The sequence below is a fragment of the Mustelus asterias genome, chromosome 2 (assembly GCF_964213995.1).
Source record: "Mustelus asterias chromosome 2, sMusAst1.hap1.1, whole genome shotgun sequence".
NCBI classification, from domain to species: domain Eukaryota; kingdom Metazoa; phylum Chordata; class Chondrichthyes; order Carcharhiniformes; family Triakidae; genus Mustelus; species Mustelus asterias.
The window spans coordinates 109,407,614-109,424,793 of NC_135802.1; the positions used below are offsets into that span (position 1 = coordinate 109,407,614).

The 17,180-nt window shown below is 41.7% G+C and overlaps 1 protein-coding gene across 1 annotated transcript in view; it reads right to left on the bottom strand.

Moving 5' to 3' along the window:
* Positions 1 to 751: 751 nt before the first annotated feature.
* Positions 752 to 17,180, bottom strand: part of LOC144503706 (dual 3',5'-cyclic-AMP and -GMP phosphodiesterase 11A-like) — a 277,419-nt gene continuing 260,990 nt past the window's right edge. The window contains exon 21 of the mRNA XM_078228466.1: positions 752 to 904. Coding sequence (XP_078084592.1) covers positions 752 to 904 — 153 coding nt within the window. The remainder of the gene's footprint in view (positions 905 to 17,180) is intronic.

Here is a 17,180-nt window from a genome sequence, read left to right on the forward strand (position 1 = left end):
GAGAACCACTATGTACCCACTTTGCCTTAAAAGTTTGTACATGCAGTTTGAATCATCCCGTTAAAAAACTGATCTATTCATTTATGCACATGATCAAAGACCCAGCAAACTGATGAGAAATTGATCCTTCAATTAATATTCAGAAATGTCCCACGGGTGACATTTCAAATGGAGTCCTTTGGATTTATCCCACAATGCTGTGGATTGAGTGCGGTTTCTTGTTGGGGTAGCACCTTGCCTTGAACATTAGTAAAGCTATTGTCAGTCTGAGAGCGTACCCTGCTGCCAACAGATTTAACTGGAATTCACTTTAATAAAGCTGTCTCGGCAATAACAGTTTTTTTTTGAGGCACCAAAAGAATGTTGCTATAGCAGATGGCAGATGATGATTTTAATCACTGCAGTAATTACTGGATACTCTTAGGTATCAAACATAGCACTGCATGACGGGAAATATGTGAAATGGTCCATATCTGGTGTTTGTGTTTACTTTGTTGCTGAATATTTGCGGTGCTGATCTCTATTTCATGCCCAAATTCCGAGCTGAGGGAAAAATGATTTTACACCTTTTCTTCAGTGTCCGCACAGATGGGATTTATGGTAATGTGGCTGAAGGTTCATTCTGTGGCCAAAGTAATATTGATGATTCTCAGCATTTGCATTATTGTCATTAACATTCCATCTGCCAGAGGGCCAAACCACCTAATGTAGTGTAAGGTCAGGCCAGAAACATGTTCAGGTCTGAATTGCACTAGTTGATTGCTTCAATCTTCAATGTGCAATTAGCAGCATCTGCGGCACCATGGGAATGACGGTACATTGTATAAAGCTCCTCCCATTTAGTCCTGTTTGCGTTGATTCCATTCAGCAAGGGCTGGACTCTTCCATTCAGCTGAGCCAATGCCTGAAACGTGAAGGGCAGATAAAAAGGATAAGTGGATTAGAGAGCTGCCTGTGACACAGCTCACCAAGTGAGCAAAGCTATTTGTAGCTGTGAGTGAAACGGCATTATCTGGAGCAGCAATAAAATAACACAATAAGCTAAATCCACATGGTTTATCCCTCATATCTAACCATACTACTTTCTGCAAACCCAGTCAGGTTGTTTCATCCATAAAATATGTACACACAGTTATTTGATTCTCATACTCCTTGATATCAATTGTATCATTTTCCAAACCTCCCATCAAAGAAAATTTATTCAGATCTCTGATTCAAATTTTCATTTATTTCAATTCAGGAAAGGGATCTAATTCAAACAGATCTGAAGGATTATTATTATAAAAGAAAAGCATGAAGAAACGTAATAGATCCATTCCCCACCTGCCAACTTAGGGACAGAGTTCAATCCCGGCAAGGCTGCCTAGGAAGAGAGGCAGTAATGTATGGTCTCAGGCCTCAGCAGCCAGCAATGGGGATAACTGCTGCAATGTGAAGGCATTCGCTTTTGAGATTTAATGTGTTGCCCTTTAATTAAAAGGTCACATACCTTTTCAGGTCTTTCAGGATCTTGCTGCCTAACCCCTCCCCCCTCAGCTCATAAGGCCAACTTCTTCTTGATACACTTTCTAAAAGGGGACAGCCCAGTGATTGTAAAATAAAATAGGAGGTGATGTGGCACCAACTCCATCTCAACTCAATCCAAATGCACCAATCTGCTCCCTTGGGAGATATCTTGGAAATCTCCAGGTGAGATCAAGACCATGGATATCTGTCCTTTTCCCCTTTGCCATGTGCTGGGAACTGAGCATTTACTAAGCACAGGGCGAAGGGTAGTTGGCCCTGGTGTTGCAGATGAGCATTTTGTTTGATGTAAAATTCATGAAAAAGAGGAAGTCGCAGTACATTATTAAATTAAGACAACTCGCCAAACAAGAAACTGGGGCCCTGAAAATCAAGCGCTCACTTACTCTGGTACTTATGTCAGGTTTGGGCCCACTAATTACATCAGCCTGATCCCACAAAGAGACTAAGAGTGTGCTGAAGTCATGGTGGGACTGCAGACTTTAAGGACCAGGATTGAAATGGCATTGCTCATAACAATTGGGATCCTGAAAAGTCATGGACCGTGAATGGCAGTTATACTGGAAACACACTGGTTAGTATGCTCCAGTGCTGACCTTGGCAGTACGACACCACATGGGGCTGGTGAACACACACACACGACTACAGATTTTCTTTACATCTAAGTACATATAATATATTCAAATCTAATATCCTAATGCCTTGCCAGCATCCACTCGCAGCTGGAAGAAAGAGTGTTTTTCTGTTTTGGGTAAGGTTCCCATAGAATCCCTTTACCCTCTTCTTTGGTGTCCTCTATAAGGAGACTGAATCTTCCAATCTTCAGGAGTTCAGGACACAACCTACTCTAAACTCTCCCCTGCTGGGATTCATTTGTATCCATCTGGCCCCCCTCATCAGTCTCAGCAAACCATCCCCCAGCGTGAAACTGGAGCCCTATTCAGGGTAAATGGGAAATCCCAGTACTCTTGGGCTGTGCTCCTGATTTCATGCCTTGTTAGGGGTAAAAGTAGATTCCATAGGGGGGAATTTTCTGCCAGTGCTCACCATGGGTGAAAACGACTATGTTGGTGGAAAAGGGGATTTTCACAGTAACTTCATTGCAGTGTTAATGTAAGCCTACTTGTGACACTAATAAATAAATAAACGTTAAAATCTCATGAGAACAGTTAAATGAGAACCTTGGTGACAAAATCTTGTTATCTGATATTGATAATTGGGGATTCAGCAATGGTCATGCTGTTGAATGTCAAGAGGTGATGATTAGATTCTCTCTTGTTGGAGATGGTCATTGCTGGCATTTGAGTGGCGTGAATGTTACTTGCCACTTGTCAGTCCAAGCCTGGATATTGTCCAAGTCTTGCTGCATTCGGACATGGACTGCTTCAGTATCTGAGGAGTTGCAAATGGTGCTGAACATTGTGCAATCATTAACGAACATCCCCTTCTGACCTTATGATGGAAGGTCATTCTTTAAGCAGCTGAAGATGGTTGGGCCTAGGAAACTAACCTGAGGAACTCCAGTGATGTCCTGGGCCTGAGACGGTTGACCTCCAACAAGCACATCCATCTTCCTTTGTACAGTAAGAAGTTTCACAACACCAGGTTAAAGTCCAACAGGTTTATTTGGAATCAAGAGCTTTCAGAGCACTGCTCTGTCATCAGGTGAGTCTTACTGTGCCCACTCCAGTCCAATGCTGGCATCTCCACATCACATCTTCCTTTGTGACTCCAAATAGCTTTAGGACATATTGTACAGATTTCAGTTTGCCAGGGCTCCTTCATGCTCTGCAAGAGGGGATCTTTTCTCAATTGTTTTGCTTTGGTCTTCCTAATGTTTTCAATCATTTCATCACAATATTTATAAATTGATCTTACATGGTATTGCTCACAGTTAATTTGGGAACTTGAGGATAGTTATATCCAGTTATTAAGATGAAATTTTTAAAAAACTGCTCTGACCTATGGACAGAGTGCCCTGTGGTGAAGTAGATTAAATAGATGTATTCTAAGGTGTGAGTATTCAGAAAAGTTTCTGTAAACTGCCAGCTGCTTTTAAGTCCCTGTCTCCTGTTCTTGAGAAAAGTTCATCAAATTCAGAAAAATCAGCAGGAGGCTGTGTTGAATCTGTGAATGTAATCTAATTTATAATATAAACAACAGATCTGCTCTCTGACTGTTCACAACAAGTTACTTATATAACAGAATGGTTATTGTCCACAAAAAGTGAATTGGGAAGATATAGGCAGTGTGTCAGCTACAGGGAATGTGCGCTGTTCTCTCCTGTTTCTCTGTTTTTCTTTCCTTTAAGGACAACTCGCTGGACTATTTTAGTTTTTGGGATCATTTTCATCTTTGCTGCTTGGACAGTAACCTTGATCAGAGGTCAGAGCACATCGCCTGATTTCTCATTCCAGTGATTTCAATGGGTCAGCAATTTGCACTGACCGGTTACTGCACAGGCAGTGGAATGGAAAATAAGACTACTTCCCGCTTTTATTTTGTTTTTTTTCCTATTGTTTTTGTTCATTCCTTTTTTCTTTTGTGGTGACATAAGTGAGGAGGGTGAGCACCCCAGAAGAAACTTAGAGATATCCCTTGAAACATTTTTTATAAATTGTTATATGTATTTAGGGGTGCAATTCTAATCAATGAGGCACATTGGTCTAACCAGCTTCTCCATCAATATATATTGATTTCCAGTGAAAACCCAGGACTGAAGAATTCAGATGCTTGGAACCCCTTGATCAATCCCCCTGTTTGGGATAGGCAGAATATCTGCCCCATAAATCCAGTCTACAAACGTAGCACAAGTTCAAGGCCCAACATATTCACACCCACCATCTCACTTAAATCAGGCGCTTTTCACATGATTTCTTTATTCCCAATTATTACCAGTGTACAATGGAATCTCGTGTCCCTTTGACAGATGAGTGTTTAGCAATAAAAGACCAGTTTACAGTCTAGGTTGATGTCATCTTGTGTTATGTTTAGGCTAAGTCTTGGGTTACATAACTGAATGCAAATACTCCATATGAACTCCGTGTTGGAGGGATGGATGGAGGCACTAGTTTTGCATCACGCTCACTTTTCCTGAAGGCACTCTACTCTGTTCTCAAATGTCGAAATCGCTTGATGACAGAGATTTCTCCATTAGGGTCAGTCCAAGGTTGTTTTTTTCCTATGTAGTAGGCTCCAGCTTGCAAGTTTTGAGGTTGGCATTGAGACTGTCTTTATATCTGAGTCTATCTAACGTATTCATATCTAATATCCCAATGCATATGTATTTTCAAAATATATTGGACAGTCATTCTGGGCAACATATCATCCCGGCCTGTTTGGAACCAGCCTGTTCTTTCATTCCAGTGATTTCAATGGGTAAACAATCCATGTTGCCTGGTTACTCTACAGGACAGTTGGAATGAGATAAACTGTTTGGTCGTTCCAGCCTACCTTCTCCATAGACTGTGCATTATTCACTCTACCATGGGTTCCCACCTGGAAGCATATGAAATCACATGAGGAGAAGTCATCAGTGTGCCCTCCATCGATTAAACAGCGAGTTAGGGGGATTAAAAGTCCAACTGATTGGAATTTTACATTGCCAGCGTGATTTTCAGGTTGGTGCATGGTGACACGGGCAGGCGGCCATCCCGTTATTTCCATTGTTCTCATCCAAAGGCAGGCTAAAAAGGGCAGGAGCATTAGCCGTGTGAGTTGTTAGGAGTTCAGGTGAGAGATTGCTATTGTGTTTATGTTTCGATTTCAGACCTTTACCTCTGTTTTTGTGACATAATTGCATTGTTGTCAGAGATAGATGGAAATGTAGATTCAAAACACAAACAGATCATCCATGACCTTATTGAATGGCAGAGCAAGCTCAAGGGGCTGAATGACCTGCCTCTGTTTCTATGTTTGTATGTTAACCTAGTTACGAGGACTCTTTTGTTCCGGTCATTCTGTGGACCACTTCTGCTTATCGCAGCCTTCAGTGCATTGGCAGTTCGTCCACCAGTGAGAGACACATCTGTACCTCCCTGCTCACCAATTATGGATGGGTACCTAGCAGATGATTGGTGCAGAGAGACAGATGTGACATGGGTACATCCCTCAGCAGCTCTTCCTAGGGTGTCAGTTTCTTATTATCAGCAGTGCATCCTGAGGGTGGTGCTTCTAAGGGAGAAACAGATTGTTATTAAGAACATCCTCACCTAAGTGGCTGTGCAAGCCTGACGGTAGCTTGCCTAGATGGACATACATTTCACTGAAGCTCTGAGAGCGGCCAATCACTGGGAACTCTGGATTTGCCCTTTTCATTGGAGAGGCCACATTCTAGCCCTTCCTGCACACTCACTCAGTCTCTCATCTGCCCATAGGATTCTCACCATCCTCTGACACTTGTGTCTCTCTGACACCTGAGGACCTTGATCCTCGCTCACCTTCCAAGTCCAGGGTGTCCATGTCAAATGTGGACACTCCAACACCCATTTATGTGTGCTACAGCACGTTATGGCTTCTCTTCATGTGAATGTACACCATTCCAGCCTCACAAACCTCCCCCAGAACAGCCAGTTTCAAGTGCCTGTCAGTCTCTCACCCTTGGCATGTACAGGGATATGTAGCCTTTGGCACTATGCATCTCTCATCCCTGAGCACTGTGACTTACACCTGCTCTCTAAGCCATCTATACTCAGCTCCATGCCAGGTTGTTACTCACATTTGCAGAGTGCAGAAGATCATTGAAACATTTTCACCACTGAATCTATGTGCGATGCTCCACATCAAGCCCACTCACCCATGCAGCCATCTCCGTCCAGACCTTCTTCCTCTGCTGGGGCAGCCTCCTTTTTCCATCCCACAACATAAGTTTTTTATTCATTGCCTCCACGAGAGGGCGCAGGCTGCTGACTGAGTACCCACCAGCATTGGCAGTATGCCTGCCATGCCCACCAGTTGCTGAGGCCATCACTTGTGCCAGATTTTCCACTCTCTCATCAACAGCTCCATTAGGCTCCTCCCCAACTCCCAGTAGCCTTCAGGGAGCTTCACCATTTGACCTGGCACCATTTGCTCCCACCCTCAACACTGCACCAATGCCTGGCCATGTTCGGTGCTGGCCGGCCTTTAACTAGCCAGCCTGAGTGAAATTGTGTCATTCTGATGTTCCTGGGTGGAGTGGACACCATGGCCACTTCTGGGCCTGCCGATCATTCGTGCTTGACAGGTGCAAAATTCAGGCCCACATTGTGCGTCCTAGACTGGGTACTTTCCTGACATTCTGTGACTCCAGGAGCCCTTGAACAGTTATGCTGCATGCAGTTTCCCATTTCTAAAAAATAGTTATTCTTCTCAGTTGAATGAGTGGGTCCAGGAGGTGGGTTGAGCTCTAGGTTCAAACTTAGCAATAGTTTAGTCATACACTCTGTACCTATTTTGCCTGCAATGCAAAGCTGAAAGATTCTGCTGAGGTTAACCAAATCTTGTACACTTGAAATGAAAATTTAAAAATTACAATAAAAGCCGAGACACAACTCAAATCTCTGTTTAGCGAGCAAAGCAAATTATTAAACTATAGAAAAACTATTAATCTTTACATGTGAAGCAATAAAGCTGACCAGCTGCCTTTTAGCAATCTTGTAAAGCTCACAGGTGTCCTTTCTGCTTAATGGAGTTTTTTTTTAATGGAGGATGTGCCTATTTTCTTCATCTTCCCAATGCTGTCAATGAAACAACTGCCAGTGTGAATACTGAGCAGGTGTCTTGTGATGCACAGAAGTATTGTTTAAGATTACTGAGATGGGAATTTGGAATGCTAGATATAATCTCCTGTCATTGCTTTCACCAGAGACATCATCAGGCACCTTGTAAGTGCATGAATGACAGGTTTATCATGAGACACAGGGTTGTAACAGCTATGATCTGTTAAATCTTTCCGCAAGGTCTTTGAACACCTCATTCTGCAACATAGTCAATGAATTTTCCATAAGCCTGCTAGTCAAGGCCATTTCCACATATGCCAACAACATGCATTTTATGACATGCAATAACAAGGTCAAATTAATTTTCCTAGTTTGCTAAATAAAATAAATACATTTAAACAACAGCCATCAAGGGAGAAAATATAACAATGGTAAAAGAGAGGCTTCATTTTAAACTCAGCAGAAAGTCTAACAGACTGTTTTCCTGTCTCTTTATTTTCCTTCAATCTTGTTTTCAAAGATTAATTTTAAGCAAATGCAATTCTGTATCTCATTTTCCACAGTAAGAAGTTTAACAACACCAGGTTAAAGTCCAACAGGTTTATTTGGTAGCAAAAGCCACACCATTTTCCACTCAGTTCAAGTAGACTGGATTCATTAACGAAAAACTGGCACACACTAGAAACGTTGGCCTTGAAATGAATTCTCTCTATGATGGGTGGGAGGGGGTCAGAGAGCTAAATATGGGGAATGAGTCCTAATATGCCACACACACGACCACCACTGCTTTTACAGTAGTGAATATTGGAGCTTCCGAGTGTCCTGCCCTGGAGGGATAGGTCATTTAATTAACACATTTAAATTGGGCTCCAACAGTTCAATTGGAGCCCAAATAAAATTCACTGCTGCTGCACGTGTTTCCTGCAGATCAGGATATCTGTAAGTGAAAGAGAGGCAGAAAAACTGTCAACTCCTCATTTTACATTCCTTTTTTTAGCACTCCTTGTGGGTCAGGAAGAATCGGAGTGTTTCCTCCGGCACCACTGAAAGCGAACTTCATTGTTTTTATTGAAATGCTATTTGTCTACTAATGAATGTTTCATTTTTTGCTGATTTTTGGTTTAACAGTTACATTAAAAGTTTATAAAATGAAATTTTGTCCATCCATGTCTTTGATTGCAGTCATTTAGGATTCCTTTCTTTTTCAAGTTATTGACCCCTCTGGGAAGCCTTCGGCCTCCCCACTATTGGTCAAAGGCCCTCTAATCTCTGGACTCCCAGAGACCTCCTTCCAAGGGTCGCTTGGCTAGTCTCTAATCACTGCTGTTTCCTTCTGCCCATCAACCCAAGCTGTCCATTTGACTTGGTGGAAATGGATCAAAAAATGTTAATGGAGTCCATGCATTAATTTCAGCAGAGCTCCCCAAGCCTTTTTGGGTTTTTTGGTAATTTTCAGCTTGACCTGCACACTCGCTGGCAATATTACGGCCATCAAATGTTTACATTATCATAAGTCAAGGCTTTCAGGAACAGGGAGAAAACATGAGGAGAAAAACATTTGGAACTGGGAGTTTACAAGGTACCTGGTCTCACAAATTAACATATTGCAAAAACAAAATTCATGATATGCTTTCAACAATGGTGTTAAATTAAACAGATAGCTGCTGATTTCACTTGCATGTGAAATGGTTAAATGAGTGAAATATTACAACTAATTTATTTTATATAATGAAGCTTATCTCTTGAATTATGTTTGTAAATGATCATTGCAAGAATTTAACCAATTCAACTTTCTTGCATGTCTGTATTTATGGTGTTAATTGGTGTCACCTTGTCAGAACTTAAAACATCTAAGCAAGGTAACAAAATTCAAAATTATTTCAATAGGTCTTATTTACTTACACTTACCAACTGCCAGAATTTGAGTAATGAATAAACAAATATAAAGTTGATCATACTCCACCACCTTACACATTCACTTCCTCCAACACCAATGAAGAGTGGCAGCAAGTGTGTACCATTTACAAGATGCACTGCAGCAACTCACCAAGGCTCCTTAGACAGCACCTTCCAAATCTCTCCAACCTAGGACCAGGGCAGCAGGCAGATAGGAACACCAGCTCCTGGACGTTTCCTTCCAAGCCAATCGCCATTCTGACTTGGAAATATATCGCCATTCCTTCACTGTCACTGCATCAAAATCCTGCAACTCCCTCCCAAGAACAGTGTGTATGTACCTACATTGCATGGACTGCAGCCGTTCAAGGCAGCACTTACCATCATCTTCTCAATGACAATTAGGGATGCACAGCACATGCTGACCTTGTCATGAAAGAATAAATTAATTTTAAAAAACAGCATTAGGAATTTAAAATTCTATAATTCAGAGTAAGGATGGAACTTCAGTTTAGATTTTTTTAATACTGTAATGCTAATCACTCTCTGATAAGACATGGGGTGGAATTAATCCAGGCACTGAAATGCAAACCATGGTGGCCAGATCCATTTAATCACAGCAGAGGCTCTATGCCAGTCTCGCAATGAGGCAGAAGGGGCCGATGTGGCATATCCAGATGCCATTGGTGGGATTTCAATTGAGATCCTAAATGAGACAATTGACTCAAGCTACAGTAAGTCATTGTTAATTCAGTTCTGGCTCAGCGATTTAAATGGGATCTGCATGATTCTCCTGTGCTTCTCAAAGGTTACCCTTGCATTGCTGTAACTTTCAAGTTTCATTTTCTCTACACGCTGATGTTTCCACATTCACCATTTATCAGACACTTTGTGGGGTGTAATGTAATCATTAGTAGATCCAAAACTTTATGGCCTGAGATTGCTCTTGTATCAAATCCTGCACACCATCACTCCAATCTTTTCGCACTTACTATTCAACTTCATCCTTGCTTTCAAATCCTGCCCTCCCCCTCACCCCCGCCTCGCCCTTTCACTCCAGAATTCAATAATAATAAAAATCTGGAATTAAGAATCTACTGATGACCATGAAACCAGTGTTGATCGTTGGAAAAACCCATCTGGTTCCCTAATGTTCTTAAGGGAAGGAAATCTGCCATCCTTACCCTGTCTGGCCTACATGTGACTCCAGAGCCACAGCACTGTGGTTGACTCTCAACTGCCTTTGGGCAATTAGGGATGGGCAATAAATGCTGGCCAGCCAGGGATGCCCATTTCCATGAACGAATTTTTAAAAAATCACTCCAGTCTCACTTGACCATTTTGGGCCCAATTTTACCATCAAGTTGCGCCTGTTTTCAGGTGCGAAAACTTGGTAAAGTCGGGCATGGGGCTCGTAGCACGATCCGCAACCGCCTCCGCGGATGTTCCCCCTTTATCAATGGCTGAAAATGGCAGCAATTTAAATGCATTTAAGTTGAATTAATGGGCTGGACGCCCAACTTTACTGGCACTTCCCCCTTTACCACCACGTTCGCCTGTCCAGACGAAACAGACATGGTCCACAAAGGTCCGATTCGGGCACTTCACCTTTTGAGGAGGTAAGTTCAGAGCTTCCAACGGCTCTCTGATGCAGATCGGTGGTGGTGGGAGGAAGGGGTCAGATGGCTCTTTGGGTGGGAGAGGGAGGGAGGCGGGTCAGATGGCTCTCTGGTAGGGGGGGGGCAGCAGCAGAGGAGGTGGGTCAGATGGCTCTCTGGTGGTGGTGGTGGTGGGGGGGGGGGCGCCGAGGAGGTGGGTCAGATGGCTCTCTGGTGGGGGGGAAGGAGGTGGGCCAGATCATTCTGTGGGGGAGGAGGGGGGTCTGCTGCCACTCTGCGTGTGATCAGTGGGGGAGAAGGGGGACAGGGGGCTGCGATCGGTCTGGGTAGCAGGGGGGTGGGGGGATAAGGGGGATAGTAATGTTGTGGGGGCCAAGGGGAAGGCATTATCCGGCTCGGGACAGATGTGGCAGGGGAGAGTTTTTCTATTTTCTTTTACTGCTCATGCGCAGTTGAAGGCTCCGATTGGAGCTGCAGGATCTCGGGCGCGATAAGCCCTGTTCACAGGCTTCTGCAGCACGATTCGGAATCACTGATATTTTTTCAGGCGGAGTGCTTATGGGGGTGCCAGACAACAGATCTAAAAGTCGGATCTGAAACACTCACAGATTCAAGTCCGCCCAGCACTTAGAATCAAAAGGGTAAAATCGGCCCTTTGGTTCTCTGAGTTCAGACTCGTTGCCAGTCCTCTGCTTCTATGGTCATTTGTTCCTTCAGCAGTTCCTCTTGCCGTCTTTTTCTAAACAACTTTTCCTTGCTATTCATTTTCCTTGATAGTATCTATGGTTTTTCCCAATTTTCTCATTTGCTTCTTGTTTAATGTCCTCCTCTCCCATTAGGAAAGGATATTAGGATATACATTTACATGAGGAATGTTGTATAAAGAAAGTTGTTGCTTATGTGCAGCATAAAAATATAAATGATTTCAATAATAACTTTAAAGAATAGAAAAAGGAAATAATTTTATGGCTATGCTCCACATATGGTTCACCACACGCTGCCCCCTCAGCCCCCCAAGGAGTACTTTGACCGATAAGATTAAAGTCTGCTACGCCTCAGATGCTATGCTAATAACACCATCCCCCTCCTTAAAGGTATGCCACAAATCAGATGCTCAACTGCTGCACATGGCATGAAGAACATGATCTGCAATGTGCATAGTTCAGGCATTTTTATCATAAAACTGCAAAACTTGACAATTTTGCCAAGACACAAGATAGACATAAGTTTGTTCATTGAGGTGGATATTAACATAAATAAATTGAGGTGGAGGTGAAGAAACAGAGACAGTGGGAAATATAAATACAGAAAGATAAATATACAGAGATAGAGAGATATATCGTGGGCAGAAAAAATAAATATATAAAAGGATAAGCAGAGACAATGCAAAAATATAAAAAGAGGGATAGGGATTTTAGCATTTTGTTTTTCAGCTTTAGGTCTTTCTCACTTATGCATTAATACAACAATTGTTTTATTTATGTTCCTTCATTCTTCTGCTGATTTTTATTTTTCATGTCCTTTCTTTTATATCCTTGCAGTATTTGTTTATTTTTCTTTCCGCCTATATCTTTACTTTATGTTCTTTTTTTTCATCCCTCAGACAACACTAGATCAGTCGCTGTATACATACTTCATCGAACATTCATTTTCAAATTAACATCACCACCTCAGGTGGCTGAAGGATATGTATAAATAAACATGCACAGTCCTTCTGTTTGTGTAAATTTGGTTTGCATTCAGATTTATAGGTAACTACATCTCAAACAAGATCATCGCTATGAATCTTTGTCAACAACCTCTCCTATATTTGAAAGCATTTAAAGACTGGATAATGACAAGAAGACTGACTAATTAGCATAATACAATGTTATCTATATATCTACATAAAAATCTTCATTTCTTTTTCAGAAGTACAAGGATGTGTATTTATAGATGAGCAAAAGTCAGGGTCAGAGGTCATAGAATTAATTCGAGCATTAATGTTAGGCAATTTTTAAAAAATCTAATGGAATAAATTCAAATACAAATCAATTAAACACTTTTTTTGGTAACTTCTGCTGCAGCCCTATATTAGTTGAATCAGAAATCACAACAGAACTTTCCAAATTCTTTCATTTGTTCTCTCCATAAAATACAATATTGTTTTACTGCACCTGCTCCAGAATAGTAAGATTATAAAAATCCCATTCATTTCTAAAATGTCATTCAGAAAGCACCAAGAAGTGCAGTATAGCACTGCTCTTCCAATCCCTATTGCTATATTAAAAAAAAACATTCTTAGCATATCTGGAGGTACGATGGAGAATTGCTGAAATTGAGAAGGATGTCATTTTTTTTCCTGAACTGTAGCTTCATTATACAGCTTCCTGAGTTCAGAATTTTAATCATTATCAATCACACTTATTACAGCAGAATTGTCATATCACTACTGCACTGTACTAAAATATAAAGCACAGCATTATTCTGCGCAATTTCACTCTTTATTGCATGAGATTTACAAAAAAGGAATTAATAAGTAAAACTCAGCTGGCTATTGCTCGTCTCTCTGGCTGTGAGTGAAGATATAAGTTTTATTTATATAAGAAAAATCTCAATTAAAAACCAAAATGAAGTAGTTCAGCTCTTCCCTCAAACTAGAGTTACTATTACATTTCCTTTTGCTCATTTACCTTACCAATTCATGCAATTCTTTTATCTTCTGGAGCACTTTTATACCTTCTATCATTTGGATTTCTTTACTACATTGTAATGACAATAAGAAAGTTATTATAAAATTTAAAAAATATATTAAAATTATAAATGTTATCAGACATAGAGACTAGAATGGTCCAAGATTGTATCTGAGCCTGTGCTAAATTAACTAATCCCAATAAAGGATAGCATTAGGGCAATGCAACTGGTTAACAAAAAGGCAAAAAATAAATGGGTAGACCTCCACCTGGGCAAAGTGTAATGAAGAACATTAGATTGAGAGAAACAAACATCCATCCAATCAAATAAGCAAAATAAAAAATAATTTGGGCTCTGCAACAAGCATGTGACCCTCTCCGTCCAATATTCCTCCATATGTAGCACTAGGTGCTCCCATATAACCAAAGACGAACAGGAAAATCTGTTTCAATTATTGTAATAGCAATATTGCTTTTGGATTCATCACCTCATCAAAGCTCAGCAATCAATTTCTCTAGTGAAACTTCTCCCAGGTAAAGTAAGAGAATGTTTTGACTGGGTACAATGATGAAGCAGACCTTGAATATTTCACAACAATCTTTTCAAAGGGGAAAATGTTAATGCTCCACTTATCTATCATTCTTTTCTGGCAGCCCACAGTGGAATATAGGAATGGATGTAAGGGACTGACTTTTGTTACAGCAGCCTTGGATAAACCAATTAACAGGTTCACTTGTCTTGCTCTCAGATTCCTTTCTTGGCTGTTCTTAGGGGCATACTAGTCTGAAAACACCCAATCTCCTCTGATCTCAGAAGCTAAGCAGACTCTTTGGCTGTTCTTTCACCATTACCTGGCAGTAGTGTTCCTATGCAGATTAGGCAATTGTTGGCAACAGAGCCACAGTTATATGTGTGTGTATATATATATATATGAGAGAGAGAGAGAGAAATAGACCAAATCATTTAAAACAACAACACTTTGCTTTTGTTGCACGTGAGTTTATATAAATCAGAATCTTCTGGATCACTTTTTTTCTAAATCAGTCTTGCATGCTAATTCTTTCACAATCCCTGCATTTGTCATTCCATCTCTATCCACAGGATGGAGTAACTTGTCATATGGGCTTTTTTCTGCTTAAAGACAAAAGTGTGTATGGGGAGTTAATCAGCTGGATTTTGTTCAGGTGACTCGGGTCCTCTGCCAGTCAGTTGGAGAACCTGCAGGAATGCTGTGCTAATTCTAAGGGGGAGGCCTGATGCAATTAAGTGCCCATGAGGCACTTAACTGGCTAGCATTGGACCTTCTACTTAATGAAGCCCCCAGTGAAGTGGATATCCCACCCTGAGAGCTGCCTGCAAATCAGGGGCCCAGGCCCATGACTGACCTTGGATCCCAGGACAAAGGTGTGTAAGGGCAGGATGAGAATTGTGGGGAGGGGCGGCACCAATAGATTCGGGAGGCCTCAGCTATAATTAGCTTTAAGTGGTATATTAATGAGTCCAATTGCCTTGCCACCACCTGAGGACAGGATTCCCATATTGGGACCTTTTCCCCCCCAAGCTTAACTGGGAAAGATTTTCCCCATGTTTGGAACCTGATGTGGGTACTCCAATCTGATTTGCCTGGCCACCCCCTCCCTTCCCCTGCCATTGTTCCTGCCCTGCTGCATGCCACTAAACCTGGTGTTGTTAAAACTCTTACTGTGCATGCCACTAAATCCAGCCCAAACAGTTACACTGGTATCTCAGCCAGTGATATTATTCTACAAGGACAATGGGTAGTGGAGGCTCTGAAGGGGAACAGGTACTAGCTGCTTTCCAGTTTTCCTGGTGTAATACCTGGCAAGGCCAAATTCTACAGTAGGTTGTGGACCCAACCTACAGTGCACAGTATTGCTGCTGAATCACTCCACATTAGGGTTTTCAAACCTGTTAGAATTATAGGAAATTCCTGGAGCCAAGGATTCCTCCCAAGAGTGTCACCTCTAGAAGCCAAGGATCTCAACGATTTAAATTTCCAGCTGCAGTGCATTGCCCACTACCTCTCTCCTACTCTGAGATCAACAGCTCATCAATTTTTGAGGAGGGGTTCTTAGCAATCAGGGATGGGAATAATTGCGGCCAAGACATCTGAACAGTGGACTGAAATCAAGTGTCTTGAGACTGAGGAGAAGAAAGGGAGTCTGGGGAGTGGGAGTTTGGGATGCAAGAGATGGGAATTATGGAGACTTGAAGAATGGGTTCTCAGATAGAGGGGATGGGGAGTCAGGGATGGAAAGTTGGGGGTGATAATGGACTAGGGGTTGGTGATCAAGTGCAGGGCGGGGGATGGAGAGGGGGTTGTGCATGGAGAGCCAACATTTCCTGCAGAGCCAGAAAAAGTACCAATGTGGTGAGTGGTACAGAGAAGCAGTCAACTAAGGGGTGAGTGTAACCTTGGATAAATAGGGAAGGATTGTTTTCAGTGGTGGTAATGGAGACCAGAGAGTCTCACTGAAAGAAACAAGCAGAAGGGGAGCAGGAACATTCTTGACCTGGAAGTGATCAGACTTTGGGACACTTCATATTGAAGTAGAATCTAAAACATAAATTCAAAGGGGATGGGATAAATATTTTGAAACAGGAATATTAAAAGGTGGGTTACAGAGAAGCACCAGGAGCTGAATGGGATCTTCCTGTGCTGGAATAATTTTCTGAACACTCTCCTTTATTGATACTGAGCACATGGAGTGGTTTAGAAATGTTGGTGCTGAGCTGAGTTTAGGATGTGTCGCTGTGAGAAGCGTGGCAAACACCAAATCCACTCTGGAACTCCTTGGTTTGATTCAGTCTGTCTGTGCTGCACCACTATGATGTATGAAGTCCAAATACAGATCAGATCTGACCGAGATTTCCAGTTCCGAGTTATCACCTTCATAATCTGTGTCCAAACCAGAATCCAAGGAGATAAAGAGGGATCGAGCCAATTAAAGTAACATTGAGTGGGGAGGCTTGCTGCACCTTGTGCAGTACTAAGAGATTCTAGTCCTGGTTTTAGGGTGAATATAAGTGAGTTATGGGATTATTATTATTCACAGATAGGATATCAGGGTTTTACAATTATTACTCCCATACAAACTGAGTGAGATTAAATATATTACTGTTGGCAATGAGTGGCAACTGAATATTACAACTTTACGATTAGTGATCAATGTAATTTCAGAGAGTCACCATTAGTTACTGATGGAATCAATGTTCCTCCCATGTCTGGTTACCCCTCTGTGAATTATTCTCCACACTCAGTTTTCTGTCTTTGCTTGTCTGCTCACTGTGACCTCATGGTGCTTAGAACTTGTTACACAACAGCTATTAGCATGAAACTGGAAACAACGATAACTGACTTCAGAAGACCCAAATGTTAAAAGGCAAATGCAATAACATTTTGTAAAAGTCATGGGATCAAATATAACATGATCAAATGTCATGTGGTGACCCCTCCTTTTGGGGAGCTGCCCCTTTTACTTTGTCCTGACTTAATCTGAGTTTATTTGGTTTGAACTAAAAAGAGGGCACCAGAGCAGATGTGGTCAGAATGCCGCGGAATCGAAGTTCCAGGAATTCTTCAAACCATAGTTGGCAACTGTACTCTACATGTTGTCTACAAGTGCGATTACTACAGGATTTAGGTGCATACTGCAAAACATTCAAAATTGACCATGCAAGGTAAGGGAAGTGAAGGTTTACTTGCATTTTCCCCAAATGATAAATTCCACAGCGTTTCATATTTGAA